General features: G+C 37.4%; 1 protein-coding gene across 15 annotated transcripts in view; it reads left to right on the forward strand.

Moving 5' to 3' along the window:
* Positions 1-18,671, forward strand: part of CARMIL1 (capping protein regulator and myosin 1 linker 1) — a 337,716-nt gene that overhangs the window by 252,106 nt on the left and 66,939 nt on the right. For all 15 annotated transcript variants that reach the window (XR_009211234.1, XR_009211235.1, XR_009211233.1 and 12 more), the window contains 3 exons: positions 235-333; positions 9,667-9,795; positions 11,752-11,883. Coding sequence is in view for 11 of the 15 variants with exons in the window: in XM_058432050.1 (XP_058288033.1) it covers positions 235-333; positions 9,667-9,795; positions 11,752-11,883 (360 nt within the window). In the remaining 4 variants the exon portion in view is untranslated. The remainder of the gene's footprint in view (positions 1-234; positions 334-9,666; positions 9,796-11,751; positions 11,884-18,671) is intronic.

Consider the following 18,671-nt stretch of genomic DNA (forward strand, 5'->3'; position numbering starts at 1 on the left):
GAGTTACATAAAAATTACTCCAATTACCTGCAAGTTGAATCTCTAACTAAAAACACCAGTACTCACAAAGAAAGCCGGTTTCTCCATCTCATGTGTTTTGTGGGGTCAAAGCACTGGCAGGATGTATGTATTAGCGCTTTGGTTTTTAAGTTCAGCAACTGACTGTTTCACTTATACTTTATTCTCTGCTGGGTTGAAATGTATTCTTGAGGGATGCCTGTGCTTTATTTCCAGATAGAAAACTACCTGCTACGAAATCACGAGACTAGAAAATACCTTCAAGAGCAGGCCTACCGCCTGCAGCAGGGTATTGTCACCAGCACCACCCAGCAGGTAAGCGAGCCAGTGCCTGTGACTTCTCCTTCTATTCTTAACCCACCCTCTGAGAGCAAAGGACTTCTAGCATTTGAATAATTTCCAATGGGTCAATAAGAACTAGTTTTTGAAAATGACAACAAATCTAAGTAGAGTTTGAGGGAAGATACTGAAGGAGGAAAAGGTAGGCTAATTCTAATGCTAAATATGCACTTTTAATTATCAATCAACAATTGCCAGTAAGATAGGTTTCTATATAAATATTAGGAACTTTTGATTATAATAGATAATAAAATCTGAAAATGATCTAATTTGCTACTTTGGAGACATTCTATTCCTTTCTCTTTATTCCTTCACACTTCCATGGGTAGAATACAGATTCCCAGATTTTATGTTCACAATGTCAGGTTCATTAAAAAAAGAAAAAAAATTCCGAGATTCTTTTGAAGAAAAGTTTGATAAATATTAATTAACACATGCTGAAGAGAAACTGAGGTGTTTTTCTCTTATACTGCATTCCTCTTCTCTCTACCCAGCTTTGCCAAGGAAACAGAATTATAATAATTTAAAAAAATGTGAAATATTTCTTTTCTGAAAATTAACCAAAACCAAAAATCACAAGATATTTGAGGAAAACAATTTATGTGTCAAAGAGCAAGATGAACAAAGGAATTGAGCTCAGATAATGCAGAGTACAGCAGAGAGCTTTAAAAAAAATTGTCATCGTAAGTTCATTGGGACTGCAGAGAATGATATGTCCATAAAATAAGAATAGGCTGCTATGAACAGGAGTAGTCAGAGAATAAGAAACAATGCTTAACAATTAAAATTATGATACTCTAGTACAGAATTAAATAAACTGATGGACACAAACTAAGCTGGTCTTCTGGAAGAAAAAGTAGAGCAAACCTTTATAGCTTATAATAAAAAAAGACAGATTAAAAATATGAAAGCAAAGTAAGTGAAGTGGTGAATTGACTTAGAATAATCAACAGCCTTCTAATGGAGCTTCAAAATTATTATAAAAATGAGAGATATTAGAGGACAGGAAAGAATAGAAAACCATTTCATATGAGTCTCGGGGTTGATATAACCCACTGTAGAATTGATCAGAATGAGTGGGCAAAAGGACCCACACCTAAATATATCTTGGTGGAATCTCAGAACACCTAGAATACAGAAAAAAAATAAATCAAAGAGTTCCAGAAAGAAAAGAGTTCCAGGCCAGACGCTGTGGCTCACGCCTGCAATCTCAACGCTTGGGAGGTCGAGACAGGTGGATCACAGGAGTTTCAGACCAGGCTGGCCAAGGTGGTGAAACCCTGTCTCTACTAAACATACAAAAGAAAAAGTAGCCAGGTGTAGTGGCACAGACCTGTAATCCCAGCTACTTGGGAGCCTGAGGCAGGAGAATCACCTGAACCTGGAAGGTAGAAGTTGCAGTGAGCCAAGATCGTGCGAGACTCTGACTCAAAAAAAAAAAAAAAAAAAAAAAAAAGAGTTCCAGAAAGAGTAAATGGGCTATCTTACAAGGGAACTAGAATCAATTCTTAGCATCAATCCCCATTAGTAGATGCAAACGAGGTAATGTCTTCCTCGTTTGGAAGCAGATTTATTTTGGACCAAGAATTCTATACCTAGCCGTTTTCAGACATGAACTCAGAAATTCTATAGCCATAATCACAACTTTATAGCTACATTTTAGAGGGTTTAAAATTTTAATATTAGACAAGAATGGCAAGCTTAATTATTGCTACATAACAGATTGTAAATGTCGAAAATTGCAATAATGTAAAGGTAATGAAACAAACTAAAATTAGAAGTTTAAGAGGGAGAAAGTTGAATGGTATTGTAAGTATGCTAAATCTTTAGTTTTTATTTCATGGAATCAACTACTATTTTCTATAATTCATAAATCAAAAACATAAAAATAAGTATCCTATTTAACTTTAAAATGGAAGCCACCAGAGGAATTAAAGAGGCAGAGGCTTTCAAAAGAATTTTTCTCTGCAAATTGAAAAGAATTGACTAGTAGGGAAATTTTTGTCATTTTAGACCATGTTGAATGGTTTGCATTATTTTCTTACGTTATTACAAATGTTATTTAATTTTTTGTTGCTTCTTCTTAGAATGAAAGAAAGATGTCCATAATAAAAATGTCATGCATAATATTCCAATTAGGTAAAATATGGGTGAGTATATAGATAGGCATAGAGACGCGTAAAAGGTGTTCATCACAATATCAATGGTGGTTATCTTAGGTGGTATGAAGGGTGTATTTTATTCTCTTCTCAATATGGTTTGAATGTTTTACAGTAAATATGCATTATTTAAGCAAGAAAAAGTAAACCAATATGTGTTGAGAAGAAAAGTTATACTAGTGAAGTAGCAGGACTTTTGAGAAAGAAAGCCATTATTTTGACCTTACCAGTCCCTTAAAAATCTAATTTCTTTTCCTGCAGGGAACTAATACTACTAGCCTAGTATTTTATGGTTTACTATTATTAACAGGTTTTAGTGTTTAACATGAAAAGCAATGAAAGTTACATTGAAACTTTGTCTTGTGTTCCTTTATGAGCTACAATAATGAAGACTTCTCACTCTGTCGCCCAGGCTGGAGTGCAGTGGTGCAATCTCGGCTCACTGCAACCTCCACCTCCTGGGTTCAAGCAATTCTTCTAGTAGCTGGAATTATAGGTGCCCATCACCACACCCAGCTAATTTTTGTATCTTTAGCAGAGACAGGGTTTTACCATGTTGCCCAGGCTGGTCTTGAACTCCTCTCCTCACCTCAAGTGATCCACCCACCTTGGCCTTCCAAAGTGCTGGGATTATAGGTATGAGCTACCATGCCCGGCCCAAGACTTCTTTTCTTTTCTTTTTCTTTTTTTTTTTGAGACGGAGTTTCACTCTTGTTGCCCAGACTGGAGTGCAGTGGTACAACCCTGGCTCACTGCAACCTCTGCCTCCGGGTTCAAGCGATTTTCCTGCCTCAACCTTTCTTTTCTTAATACAACATCTTTCCAACTTTTTCCCCCTAATTCAGAGTGGATTTTGCCCATCCAAAAAAAAATTACAGCAGCAACCTTTAATGCTTATTCTTAAAAGTACGTTTCATCAATTGAGAGAAAGTTTTACACAAGAGCAGTATGTGGATGTTTAATTCTGCATAGATGGCATTATTCTGAATTATCTGAGTTATTATGTAGTAGGTATATTGCCACCTTTTCACTTTGGGAATTTCTTAGGACATTATGATTAGCAGTTTTTAGACTTTAATCATTTTAGTCACTTTAGGAGAGATTTACCTTGAAGATTCCAGAAACCTGAATATAGAAAGGATAGACCCTCTGTGATGAATGCCCTTGCCAACTTGATAGCCATCATTCTCAGTCATCATTCTCAGGTGACACCAAAGGCATTAAAGAATGTTTTAATGAAATATTGAAGTCTTGTAACTGCTTGTATTTGTTTTTGTCTGGCGACTTTGATTAGGTAATATTTTTGTAAGACTCAACATTCTACCTTCGTTTTTGATACCTTCTTTTCCAGATGATAAAGCCTCTTAATTAGGACTCAGCAAACCTTTTCTGTAAAAAGCCATATAGTAAATATTTTAGGCCTTGGAGCCCATAGGATCTCTGTTGCAGCTACTCAACTCTGCTGCGGTAGAGTGAAAGCCACCATAGACAATATGTAAATGAATGAGTGTTGTTACAATAAAACTGTCGTTATAAAAATAGGCCCAGAATTGCCTGCCACTCGCCAAGCTCTTCTCTTTAGCTTTCCAACCAAGAAGGAAAGAAAGAAAGAGAGAAAGGGAAAGAAAGAAGGCGGGGGAGGGGGCTTTACTGCTTAGAGCTATTTGCTTGTTATATGGTCTTTCTTCTTTCATGTGCACATTTTTACATTTGCAGTCCTAACTTCTTTGTTAAACACTCACTTTGCAACCTTTTGAAACATGGCCTCTGTCTCTCTTTATTTACTGAAATGGCTCTTTGTCACAATGTGCAGGGGCCTTTTCTCCTTCTTCATCTCTTGGTAAAAGGAGGCAGAATACTATGGTTAAGAACTTGGGCTCTCAAGTCAGATGACCCCAGATGTAAATCCAGGCTCTACTATTCCCTGTGTGAACTTATGTTAGTCACTTACTAACCTCTTTAAGCCTCAGTTTTTTCATCTGTTTATTGGGGATGATGATAGTACCCATCTGTGAAGGTGCTGTAAAGAGTAACTGAGATAATGCTTGAAAAGTATTTGGCTTCTTACCAGTAAACAATGGGTTTTTTTGGCTGTTACTTTTATTATCACAATTACCATCATTATTATGGACCATCTCATCTTTCTTAAAACTCAATTCTTAGTTCATTGGACAACGTGCCATTCTGAATGTGCTTCTGCCACTCTTGTGTCTTACCTTCTGCTTTCTACACAACTCTTTCTCTTTTCATATCCCCAATGCAGGATTTTTTTTCAAAGCTTTGTATTTAGTGTTCTTTTCCTTTGGCTATTTACTTCTATTTTAACTCTCTCATTTGTAGATGACTCCTGGATCTAACCATTCAGTCCCTGTCTCTTTCCAGAGAGTCCTATCTTCCCAATTATTTTTTTCAGCATCTCCACCACTTTGGCCTTCTGAGATAACAGTCATTAAGACCAAACTCATCCTTTTGAACTCTTGATTTTGCCATTTCACTCAGGGACATCATCATTCACTGAGGGTTGAACGTTTGGAGTCATCTTGAACTCTTCATTTGCTTTCCCCATCCATTACCCACTAAACCCTGTCCAGTGGCTGCCAAAGGTACTTCTTTTGTTTTTATTTATACTACCAGCCCTCTTGCTAAGGTCTTTTTACTAACTACCTTCCATGCCTGCCTGCCTGCCTGTCTGTCTGTCTTTCTGTCTTTCTTTCTTTCTTTCTTTCTTTCTTTCTTTCTTTCTTTCTTTCTTTCTTTCTTTCTTTCCTTCCTTCCTTCCTTCCTTCCTTCCTTCCTTCCTTTCTTTCAAGAACTAGTTTTTTCATCTTATGTGTCTCTTTCTGCTTTCCACAGCCCATGTTCTTTGTATCAGGGAAGCTGAGCCACCGTGAATGTTTATGGGGTAAGGGATTTCTAGAGCTCACAGTTGTGCGGAGGAGCTGGGGAAATGACGCTCTGTGCCTTGGACACCATGTTCAACCTCTTAGCCTACACTGGAGTGCTATATTGTCCTGCCTTAACCCATCATTCCAATCTGATCTCCCACTATAAGGTGTCTCTGTTCCTAACCAGGAAATAGGAGTCATAGTGTCTGGATGTACCACTGCTTGGGTTCATTCTTTTGTTTAACGATCCCTTCTGTTTTTCTCAATCTGTACAAATCTTTCAGGACTCAGCTAAAAAAACAAAATGGGCTGGGTGCGGTGGCTCACGCCTGTAATCCCAGCACTTTGGGAGGCCAAGGCGAGTGGATCATGAGGTCAGGAGTTCAAGACCAGCCTGTCCAAGATGGTGAAACCCCATCTCTACTAAAAATACAAAAATATTAGCCAGGTGTGGTGGCAGGCACCTGTAATCCCAGCTACTCAGGAGGCTGAGGCAGGAAATCGCTTGAACCCAGGCAGCAGAGGTTGCAATGAACCGAGATAGCACAACTGCACTCCAGCCTGGGAGACAAAGTGAGACTCTGTCTCAAAAAATAAATAAATAAATAAATAAAAGTTATTTTTAACCTCAGCTAGGTATGATTCCTCCTTTGGCTAAAATTTTTTAAAAGCTTGTATCATTCATTTATCATTGAATAAACAGTTGTGAAGGTCTATGATATGGCAGGCACTATCGTAAGAAACAGATTCAGCAGTGAAGAAAATAAAATGTTCATGTCCTTGTGGATATCATATTATGTAGCACTTTATGTCTTGTGTTACTGCTAATTGTGAATACTTCTTCCCACTTCTAGGTTTTTAAGTTGCTGATGGCAAGGGGTAACTTTTTTCAAGACTGTAGCTCCTCTATGCCAGGTGTTCAGTTTATTTCTCTTGAATGGAATAAAGAAACAGATGTGGAAAATGATAAAATTTTCTATGAATAAGCTGTTTGCTGGAAATAAGAACAGTTGTAGCAACTTGTGAGCAACCACAGATGGCATTTATTGCTAATAGTTGTAATTCTTACATGTGGGTTCAATAGCCCAGTATATCTGAAAAAGCCTAGGTAGTCACCAGCAAGTGTTATATGAGTTAGTGGTGTCACATAGTTGCCAAAGAAGCCAATTTGACTTGTACCGTATTAATGAAGGTATACTTTCTACAGTAAGGAAGACGATAGTGCTATTCAGCTCAGCTCTGTGCTTACCAGTCCACTCTTAGTTACAATCCATTTCACTGAGGAGACTTAATGAGGTTCTAGGTGGAAGACAGAATGCAGAAGTGACCTACAGGAAAAGAGGTCAAGGACTGGAGAACTGTGTCAGCGTAGGCATGGGAAAAGGAGCTGGGAATGTTAAACCTCAAGAAAAGAAGGCTAAGGAAGAAAAGATAGGTGTATTTAAATATATGCAAGACTGTCACTGGAAGAGAGTATATGATTGTGCACGGTGTTCTCAAGGGGAAGATATGGGACCTGCAGGAAGGATGTAAGAAGACAGATTAAGACTCAAAACCATGTCTAGGAATGACAGGGTACATTTTCTTGGAGGGAATTGAGCTTCATAAACTATGGCAGTCAACAACTTTTCTGTGTCGCTTTAGAGAAACTGAACACTATAGGGTTAGGGTGAAGTAGAGAGGTTAAACTAAACAGCCCTAACACAACCATATTCTATGAGGTCTTCTAATGGAGTAACCCAAGAGATTATAGCCTTTCAGATTGCATCTCCTTTAATTTTCGTATTTATGTACTTGAGAGATGAGTTATGAACTGATAAACCCCTTGATTTACTTTTTTCAAAATTTTCAGTTTGTACTCTGTGTAATCATTGTATGTCATCTTTTTTTTTTTTTTTTTTTTTTTTTTTGAGACGGAGTCTTGCTCTAGAGTCTCCCAGGCCGGAGTGCAGTGGCGCGTTCTCGGCTCACTGCAAGCTCCGCCTCCCGGGTTCCCGCCATTCTCCTGCCTCAGCCTCTCCGAGTAGCTGGGACTACAGGCGCCCGCCACCACGCCCGGCTAATTTTTGTTTGTATTTTTAGTAGAGACGGGGTTTCACCGTGGTCTCGATCTGCTGACCTTGTGATCCGCCCGCCTCGGCCTCCCAAAGTGCTGGGATTACAAGCGTGAGCCACCGCGCCCGGCCTTTCATTGTATGTCATCTTAAATAGTTTACCTTTTCTGAGCTTTGAGCTCTTTCATGGTAAAGGATCTAAATGTGGTCTGCTGAGCTATGCTCAGAATAATCTTGGAGACATGAGATTTTATGTCTTCTTTGAATTGAATAACTTAATTTTGATTGTTCTTTTGCGTGACATTTTAAATGTTCTACTTAAAGACCATTTTTGTTGAGTTCATGTAAATTCTCTCTCCTTGGTGAGTGCTTAAGGGCATACATTTCAAGCGTCTCTTTTTTCTCTCATGGTGATTAAAGATACCAACTTTATAGTGCCTCATCCACGTGCCTCTCAAATTAGCCTTTTGCGGCCCCAAATGTATATCAGTTTCTTTCTTAGTGTGTGGTTTGTCTCTTGAAATTAGGCAAAAAAAAAAAAAAAAAAAAATTAGGCATTCATTCTTGGTAAGATATGAATTATTGATGACCCTTTTTGCTTCAGGAGGCACAGATCAATACAATAGTTGGAAGAGTTATGATTTCTATCAATTAAGATTTTAAAAAAGTTATAGTTAGCTCTGTGCAGGGCATTGTGTAAATGCAGAAAGATATGATTTCTGCCTACAATCAGAGGCAGGAATCATAACTTTCTTGTCTTAGATTTTTAGGGATTTTAGGCAGAGAATTTAATGTGAGAAGCAATATTCATATAACTTATTTTTCCTAGGGGGATCTCAATGTAACCTCAATATATTTTACAGCAATAGGAGCTGTTTTTATTATACATAAACTTTGGCATTACTGGCCCGTTTTCAGTAATAGGTGCTTGAGTGCTGTTACTTTACTGAATTGTCTTCATAACACACTAATAAAGAATGTGCGGTAGATACTATGAACCTGACTTTACAAAGAAAAAGGCAAGAGAGATGGCAGTGCTACAGCAAGTAGACATGGGCTCTGTAATCAGACCTGAAGTCTTCGGAATAGTGTATAAAGTCTCTATCATTTTGAAATTTATGGGGGAAGAAGGGCAGACTTTAGCTTCGTATCGTTATATCAAATAATTGAAAATAGAGAAGTGTGAATTTAACTAAAAAAAATATTGTTTGTCTCCTCTGCCAAATGAATTATCAGATGGAAGAGGACTCTTGACATGTAAGGCCTTTGAAGAATGAATAGTGTTTTTAAGAACATGAAATAAGTAGACAACTGGCAGCTCTGACGAAAATATTGGAGACACTTTTAAAACCACACTGTGGTTATCTTTTTCTTCAGACTTCTTGGCTTCCTTCATGCTTTTTGTATAAGTACAAATATAGAAGAGCATAATCTTAACCTTTCTGTAATATTTTTTGTCTACCATAGGGATCCACCATCTCCCATTGGGTTTTGTATTTATATCCGTAAAACAATTGAGAATGATTTAGGTGCAATTAACCTGGTAGGGGAGGCATCTTATTGTAATAGAAACTAGATGATATTGACTTCATTACTACCTATGTTAATATAATAAAACCTCAATTTGCTTTTGTTTTTTGGTGGCTGTTAATTTACAAAGAAAAATACTTGATGTAATTGAATCGGTTTTTAAAATACTAATTTTTAAGGGATGTTCTGGTTCTATAGTATGGAGACCAACTGGCTGTCGGGCATCATTTTGTAGTCATTGCAACAGTCTCAGCGTTGCACATTTTATTTCTCTGTTTCCTGAGTACCTAACTCTATGTCTAACACATAGAGGGTGCTCACTAAAAGTTAATGAAGGAGTTAGTATCTAGCAAAATGTCACTGAGTGAGGTTCTGAATCATCAAGAAGTGTTCACTTTTGTTCTACGTGCTGCATTTCCTAAGGCAGGAAAGGGAACTGAAATGCCTTCAATTTTTTTCTGGCATTAAAGTTGCCAAAGGTTACTTGCATGAATAAAGTAAATCAATAATTGCTTATAAGCAGCATTCTCAACGACTCCAGTTAGAAGGGTTTGAGGTTTTCATCCTTGTACATTCTGTGGTTTGCTGAAGTTTTTTTCATACTCCTTCATTCTATGTTTCCTTCTGTCTGAATATCGGCTGGGCTGATTTGGATGCTTGCCTTTTTCTGGTTTGGAGCAGATGATTGACAGAATATGTGTGAAAGTACAAGATCATCTCAACTCCTTACGAAATTGTGGGGGAGATGCTATCCAGGAAGATTTAAAATCAGCAGAGCGGCTCATGCGTGATGCTAAGAACTCTAAAACGGTGAGTTTTACCTCAGGCTGTGTGAGAGTCTGGTATAATAAAAACGTTTCATAAAATTTAGTTTTAGAAACCAGTTTCAACTTTCTCTCTCTACCCAATTCCAAGTTTACTAACAAGTGGCAAAGTGAACTGAATTAGCCTTGACCTCCTTTCTGTACCTGTGCTGATTACCAATAATCAAGATACAGAATAAAAAGCAGAGGGCCAATGTGATTTACAGAGGGTGTGATTGGGCCCTCAGCAACTGAGAGGGAGCTGTAGTTTAAATGAGTAACAGCTCATTTAAAATGATTCTGCTTCTAAACTGATAACATGAAACTCCCCTCTGTTACCCCTAAAAGGAAGCTTCTCTCACATTAGACTTTGGTTCCCAGTGTGTGACTTAGTAGAGTAAGGACTTAACTGTGAGTGAGAAAAACTGGGATCTGGTTTTGGTTCTGCTGCTAGAATCACACAATCACTGAATGTCATTAGTCTGAGGAATCTGTAGATCAATCAGATACTCTTGTGATACAATAAGAAATGTATATTTGGTCTTTGTTCCCAGTTCCTGATATGGAGCTTCTAAAACCTTGTAATTTCCTGAGTGATAGGGATGATAGAAGCATCTTTTGTTATAGTATTTGGTCTTTGTCCCTGGTTCCTGAAACAGAGCTTCTAAAACCCCTGTAATTTCCTGAGTGACAGAGATGATAATAGCATCTTTTGTTATTAATAAAAAGCCCCTCTCATCACACCAGAGTTTATCCTAATGAGGTGACTCTTCCTGTGCCCCTAGAAAGTTGCAGGATAGGGGAGGTTGCCAGAGGAAGCAGCCACGTTATTCGTGAACTGAATCTGTTAGCCCACCCCCTGGACGGCATGGAAATGGAGAGGGGCTGGAGATGGAATGGACACCAGTGGCCAGTGATTTAATCAGTTGTGTCTATGTAATGGGTCCTCCATAAAATCTCTAAACAGTAGGCTTCAGAGAACTTTTGGGTTGATGAACTCATCAACGTGCTGGGAGGGCTGTATACCTGCAGAACTCCCCCGAAGCTCCCCCGACCCCGTACTTCACCCTATACATCTTCTGTTTGGCTATTCCTGAGCTGTATCTTTTATAATAAACCAGTAATCATAAGTAAAATGCTTGGCTGAGTTCTGTAAGTCATTTTAGCAAATTATGGAACCTGAGAAAGGATTTATGGGAACCCCTTGAATTTAAGGCTTGTTGGTTAGAAGTACCAGTGACAACCTGGGACCTGTGAGTGCCATCTGAATTGGGGATAGTCTGGTGGGACTTAGTCCTTCACTTTTGGGATCTGAGGCAAACTGCAGGTAGACAGTGTCAGATTGAATTGAATAGATTTGTAGGACACCCATTTAGCATATGCAGAGAACTGGAGACTTGCCCGGTGTGGCAAACACCTACACTTTTGGTGACAGAAGTGTTGTGAGTAAAAACAGCTCAACTTTCATACCCCAGATGAAGACAGTAAGACATGAAGGAGAGCTGGGCATGGTGGTTTGCGCCTGTAATCCCAGCTACTCGGGAGACTGAGACAGGTGAATCGCTTGAACCTGGGAGGTGGAGGTTGCAATGAGCCGAGATCGCGCCATTGCACTCCGGCCTGGGCAACAAGAGCAAAACTCCATCTCAAAAAAAAAAAAAAAAAAAAAGACATGAGGGGGTAATGTATTATTCCTGTGGTTTCAAAGCTGCTTAATGACAGAAGTGGTCAATGTGAAAATCTCCTAATACCCAGTCTAGTGTTTCTTAGGGTTGCTGTGACTCATTGAATAAAAATGAATGCCCATAGTTTGGACCTCAGTTTATTAATCTGTGCAAAGAGCCTTTGACTGAGAAGAGAGTATCCCTACCAGTATTCCTTCACCCTTCTCATTCACTCTGCAATGACTTTGATTGAAATATTTACCCAATTCTAAATAGGTTATTTTTTATTTCTCTTACAGTTGTTACCAAATTTATACCATGTTGGTGGTGCATCTTGGGCGGGAGCCAGTGGCTTACTATCCAGTCCAATTCAGGAGACCCTGGAATCAATGGCTGGAGAAGTTACAAGAGTAGTAGATGAACAACTAAAGGTTTGTGGGGTTTGTTATTTGAGAAATGAAATTCTTAAGATTTAACTATGTATGATAGCATTTTATTCCATAGCTATCTATGTTTTATAGACTTGTATGTGTGCATGCTGCAAAGATGTACTTGTAGTAAAAATTGAATACTGTGTCTTTTCCAGCTTCATTATAAGTTTTGGAAAGACTTCTTACATAATCATTTTTGATGGTAAACCTCTAAATGTACCTAATAAATTATGGGTTGCCACTGATAAAGAAATGATTGATTTCTATTTAGGGGGTAGAAAGAGAAGTGTGCTTCCGGAAAAAATACCTTCTGTTATTAACATCTGATTTAGAGAATCGGGAAAATGATGGTAACTACATTTACAGTACCTAGATGGTGCTTATGTGGGGAGTCTGCCACTAGGTAAATAGATAATCTTGTAAGGAGCTGGTTGAAAGACTAGGAAAGGTATTTAAATGTAATTACAAGGTACCCAAGGTTGCAGAGACCTGCCTATAGATTCACTGAAAAAAGGTAAAAAAAGAAACAAAAAGTTATTGAAACTTTTGGGGAATAGAGTAATCTAAGACCAGCTTTTGCTTAAAGTAACTTCAAGAAACAGCTACACTAGATAAATTTCGCATTCAGAAAGTTTTCATCACTTCCAATCTGCCTATCAAGGTAGCCTTTAAAAACTGTGTCTGAATTTCTATTATTTGGCCTGTTTTCTTCTGAGAACACAATTACTACAGCATATAGGGATTTGAAGTGCAACTCATTAATAACTTTGCAGCATGTTAATTACTTTCTTTGACAATTAAGTTAATGAAGGAGAAAGTGTGGGGTTTTCTTTTTAAGGAGTTTAATCCCCTGTCTTCCTGTGCGTATAATACAGAGGGACTCTGTATGTCATTTTTATTTTATTTAATCATGGTTGTTTTGAATCCATCCTGAGCGGAGACAAATGGGCAGAAAAAGGACTGTGGATGGTAGAGTTCTGCTAGACCATTTGTTACCTAATAGCACTTGTTTGATCCTGCATAAAGGATAACATATTTAAAACAAAATCGGCTTTGTTATTTTTTTTTTTTTTTGAGACGGAGTCTTGCTCTGTCACCCAGGCTGGAGTGCAGTGGCGTGATCTCGGCTCACTGCAAGCTCCGCCTCCTGGGTTCACGCCATTCTGCCTCAGCCTCTCCCAGTAGCTGGGACTACAGGCGCCCGCCACCACGCTTGGCTAATTTTTTGTATTTTTGGTAGAGACGGGGTTTCACCGTGGTCTCCATCTCCTGACCTCGTTATCCGCCCGCCTCGGCCTCCCAAAGTGCTGGGATTACAAGCGTGAGCCACCGCGCCCGGCCTGTTATTTATTTTTTAACTGTAGAAAATGAATTACTCTTTGTGAAATGTTTAAACAATAGTAACATGTAGGGAAAAAAAGAAAGTGAAAATCCCCTGAGATCCCAGAGGTAGTGTCTCTTTTAATATCTTAGTGAATTTCTAGACATTCTGTGCCTATATACACAGTTTTTTATATAAGTGATAATACTATATATACTGATTGGTAACCTTGTTCTATTTGGTACAATGTCATGAATACAATTACAGGTTGATGAATAATCATTTTTAATGGCTATGTGGTATTCCATTGCATAGATGTACCAGCATAATTTATTTTCTAATTTCTGATTAATTTAGTTAGGGTAAATGTCTATAATTGACCCATCATTATGTCAAATAGTATTATACTTTCATATGTATTCACACACTGCTATTCACTAGTGCAGACAATTGCTGATTTTGCCACATCTTCAACAATGCTAAGTTTATCAACCTTTTAATATTTTTCAATGTAATGGGAAAAAAATTTTCATTGTGTCTTTTTGTTTGTTTTTTGAGATGGTGTCTGGCTTTGTCACCCAGGCTGGAGTGCAGGGGCATGATCTCGGCTCACTGTAACCTCTGCCCCCCGGGTTCAAGCTATTCTCCTGTGTCAGCCTCCCAAGTAGCTGGGACTACAGGTGCCGGCCACCATGCCTGGCTAATTTTTGTATTTTTAATAGAGATGGGGTTTCACCATATTGGCCAGGCTGGTCTCAAACTCCTGACGTCAGCTCAAGTGATCTGCTTGCCTTTGCCTCCCAAAGTGCTGGGATTACAGGCATGAGCCACCGCTCCTGGCCTCATTGTGTCTTTTGGATTTCTTCAATAACTCAGTGATGCATCAAATAATTTCATTCCCCCTTTGTATTTCTTCTTCTGTAAATTGTGTATTCATATCCGTTGCCTAATTTGTTTCATTAAAGTATTTGTAAGAACTTATTCCATACTGAAAATTGGCTAGAATTTAAATGGGCATGAAACATTTGTAACAGGACCTTTCCTATCAAACACCTTCAAACTGTTAATTGTCATTTCAGCTGGTCTAAACAACAAACCACCCCTTATACCTTTGGTGTTCATTTCCTTCTCATTGCATGGAATTGTTGAAATGGATTCTTGCCAGTCTCTTTCTTAGGAAAGAGCAGAAGGAAAATATCTGAAGTATAACAATTTGAATTTTTTAAAGCCTAAAATAATATAAATATATTTAGGATTCAAAATATTTTCTGTAAATAGGCATTTCCTACATTACTTTGACCTTGATTTCTCTGACCCCTCTTTAAACATCACCAGTGTTCTTCATTCATCATCGCCTCCTTATTTGCAAATATCATAGCATGCTTTTCTCTCATTCTCACTATTTCTAAGGTCCCAGGCCTCCAAATGGCCTTTTCCCCACCTTTTCCTGTTCCCTACTCACTTGTTTTTATTCTCAATCCTTCTGAGTTTCAACTTTCTTTTCCTTTGGGGATGTCTGGAATGAATCAGAGAAAATCCTCAACCAAAACGTCTTAATTAAATGTACTTTAAAATGTTCTTTTAACTGGATGTACATTTCATTTTTGATACTTATAATGGACTTCCTTATATTTCCTTCCAGTTTACATGACAAGTGGACAATCTTTTACTATTAAAAAAAATACCATTTGTCTATATAAATTTCTAATGCATTGATTTTCTTAAAATTATGTAGGGAAAATGTATTTTTAATATAACTAGTGTTCAGTTTTAAATTAAACTATTGTGGCTGTTACTGAATTCACTACTACTATCAAATTTTCCTAGTTAAAAATTTTCCTTTTTCTATTTCCCACATTCTCTAAAATTAACATGTTAAACTTGCAAGAGCTAAAGTCGATGGATTATCTTGTTTAAATGTTATTTTGTAAAAATAGTTTTTATTATAGGGAGTGGTAGAATAAGAAAAGGAAGCTAGCAGGCCTAGATTTGTGTCCTGGGTTTCCTGCTAAGCAAGTTGCTTAACTTTTTTGGACCGCATTTCCTTCTGCAAGATTATCTTGGCCTCATGATAATCAGGGGGATTTATTCCAGCTCTAATATTTGATCATCCTGTACCATGGCCAGTCATAGACATTTTGAACATTGAATAAGTTCAAATAGCTCTTTAAGCCATCTTTCCAAAGTGTTATTTCAGAAAGCAAAATAAATGGCCAGATAAACCAGCCTTCTTAGTATACTTCCTGGAGAAAAAAGCAGTAAGTCTGGAGAAATTCCTTCTTTGAAGGAGATGATGTTTTCTCTAAACTGGCCTGTTTTAGGTATTTGAGAATGACAACACTCCCCTGTTTTCCCTCTTTTGATCCTAACATTTATTCCTGGAGTAGTAGTAGATGAACAAGGGGGATTTGAATGTTTTAACATAAGGAGACATTCATTTCTCCCTTCTGGACTTAAAGTCTAGGGTATTTGTGTCGGCCTAGGAAATTCTTAATTTTATTCAGGGCTTAAATGGTAAAATACTTGACTGGTAAATTTCAGCTTTACTTAGGATATGAGGCCTGAGGGGTTTAGGTGGCATTTTGTCAACTATTAACTCAGTTTGGCCAGAAGAGTTCTCTGAGTTTTCTTCTTTCTAGACTTTATATTTTCCAGAGCAAAAGAAAGGAAGATTTCAGGGCATTTTAGCATGGAAGTTGTATTCGCTTGTAATGAATTACAAGTCATTGGCTCACTGCAAGAATATGAGAGCATAGCTGCCATGTTAAGGAGATTAATCCAATTTATTTTACAAATTTTAAACAGGTTTCCTAAGTACCATTAGTTATTTTTACAGTTAAGAAATATAGATCTTCATAACTGTCATTAGAGATACATCAAAACAAAATCGGATTATCATATTTCAAAAACAGGACCTGTTCATTGCAAGTTGTCTGAAGGTAGTAAAACAGAGAGACTAACAAAATGAAGACTATATAAGAAAAGTTAGGAAATATGGATAGAATGAGAAATTTAGCATAAGCCTAATTTAGATTTCCCCCCAAAAAGGAAACAGAGACTAGGGGAAGGCAACATTTGAAGAGATGACACCTGAGAATTTCAGAGATGAATTAAAGGCCAGAATCTTCTGATGCAGGAGGCCCGGTGAAACCTAAAGCAGGATAGAGAAAAGCAAATTCACATCTAGAATCGTTGTAATAAAAAGTGAAGAGTGCTGAAGATAAAGATCTTGAAAGGAGGCCAGAGTTGGTGGTTGGGGGCAGGCAGCGAGAGGCTCTTTTTTATTACTTAAAAAAAGACCGATATTAACACTGACAGCTCACTTCTCAATAGTTAATGGAATCCAAAAGACAATGAAATAATATTTTTAGACTTTAGAGAGTACATAACGTATCAATCTAGAATTATATACCCAATGGACCTAGTTTTTACAAATGAAGATGAAAGCATTTTCATCACTGCAAAAACTGAGATCATTTACTGTTACTAGACTACACACACACAGACACACACACACACACACACACACACACACACACACCAAACACTAAAGGATATACTTTAGGACAAGGAAAAATTATCTAAAAAATGTAGTCTGAGCTAAAGAAAGACTAATGAGCTGGGAAGTTCCAAATATGAGTAAATAGTAACATTACATGAAACGATGACATTAATGTCTAACACGCTATAAAATTTTAAAAAGCAAGTACTGAAAGTGAGTGTATAAGTTAGTAGAAAGTCAGTTAAAGCAATCCAAGGTCCTAGTTTTATTCTAGAGAAGTGTTAAGAACTCAGCATTAGACCTGCATTGTCCAATGTGTTACACATTAACCACATGTAGCCATTAAAATTACAATTAAACAAAATTCAAAATTCAGTTTCTCCCTTGCACTATGTACATTTCAAGGGATCAGTAGCCACATGTGGCTAATCTCTCCCTTATTAGACAGCACAGATATTCCTATCATCTCAAAGTTCTATTGGACTGTGTTGCTTTACACATGAAGTAAATTATGCATGTTAAAATTCCTGGTATAATCACTAAAACAGAGGCACTAAACTAGAAGTTACACTGCATTTCTAGAAGAGCATTAGGAAATGTTGGGTTATTTTTGGTGACATGGTGACTGACATGGGCAGGTGACAGTGATCCTAAATATCGTACAAGGTTGAGTTCCAAGCCAGAATTGATCTCACCCAAATGGCAATAGAATAGGTATCACCAGAGAGAAACAGGTCTGTGAATAATGACAAATGGTCCAGTTTTCCAGAAATATGTAAGAATTTGAAGTGTGTGAGCATCTAATCATATGGGTCATATATAAATGAATGAATAAGTGGACAAAATTACAAAGAAAAATGGACAAATTCGGCATTGTGGTAGAGAGCTTTTAAAATAACTGTCCATAATTGCTAGATCAAGTAAAACAATGATGAAGAAGATTTGAGCAACAGAAATCTTAATTGTAATCTAATGCAACTATTCAATCAGTGCACAACAAAAGGAGAATGTGAAATTTTTTTCAGGTGTCCATGGAATATTTATGAAAAATGCCCATGAAGTCATAAAGGTCATCTGCACAATTTCAGAGACCATATTTTCTGGTCTCAATTCAAATAAGTTAGAAATTAATAACAAAAGATAACTAAAAAAGACCCCACGTTTATAAATTTAAAAATGACTTCTAACTCATGGGTCAAAGAGGAGGACATAATTTAAATCAGACGATATAAGGAATTAAACAGTAATGTAAATAGTAACATAAGAACCTGTAGGAGGCAACTAAACCAGTACTTAGGGTGAAATACATGATTTTAAATACCAATATTGGAAGTGAGGAGAGGCTGAAAACTAATGAGCTGTTAATGGATAACTTAAAAAGTTAGCAGTGAGGGTCATGATGCCTACAACATGCTTTCAGGTGTTTCAGAGAGGGGGGAACAAATATTGCAAATTATTAGCACCTGGTGAATTTTAAGAGTTAGGTTTATAGATGCTTATTGTCCTATTTTTTCCAATTTTTTGTAGGTCTAGATTTTTTTTTAAATAGGGGAAAATATTTCCTTTAAAGTCAGGAATAAGGCAAAGATGTTTATTATCATCACTTCTATTCAGCTTTATACTGAAGGTCTTAGCCAGTGCAATATGATAAGCAAAAGAAATGAGAAATGTAAGAATTAAAAATGAAGAAAAATTATCAGAATTTGCAGATTTTGTGATGTCCTACATAGAAAACCCAAAAGAATCTGCAGGTAAGTTATTGAATTTGTGTGATAAGGTTTCTAGATGTAGAGTAATATGTAAAAAGTTAGGCCAGGCACAGTGGCTCACACCTGTAATCCTAGCACTTTGGGAGGCTGAGGCTGGAAGATCTCTTGAGCCAAGGAGTTTGAGACCAGCCTGGACAATACAGTGAGACCTCATCTCTACAAAAATCTTAAAAATTAGCTGGACATGGTGGCCCAT

Source organism: Hylobates moloch, unplaced genomic scaffold (assembly GCF_009828535.3).
Source record: "Hylobates moloch isolate HMO894 unplaced genomic scaffold, HMol_V3 SCAFFOLD_20, whole genome shotgun sequence".
NCBI classification, from domain to species: Eukaryota; Metazoa; Chordata; class Mammalia; order Primates; family Hylobatidae; genus Hylobates; species Hylobates moloch.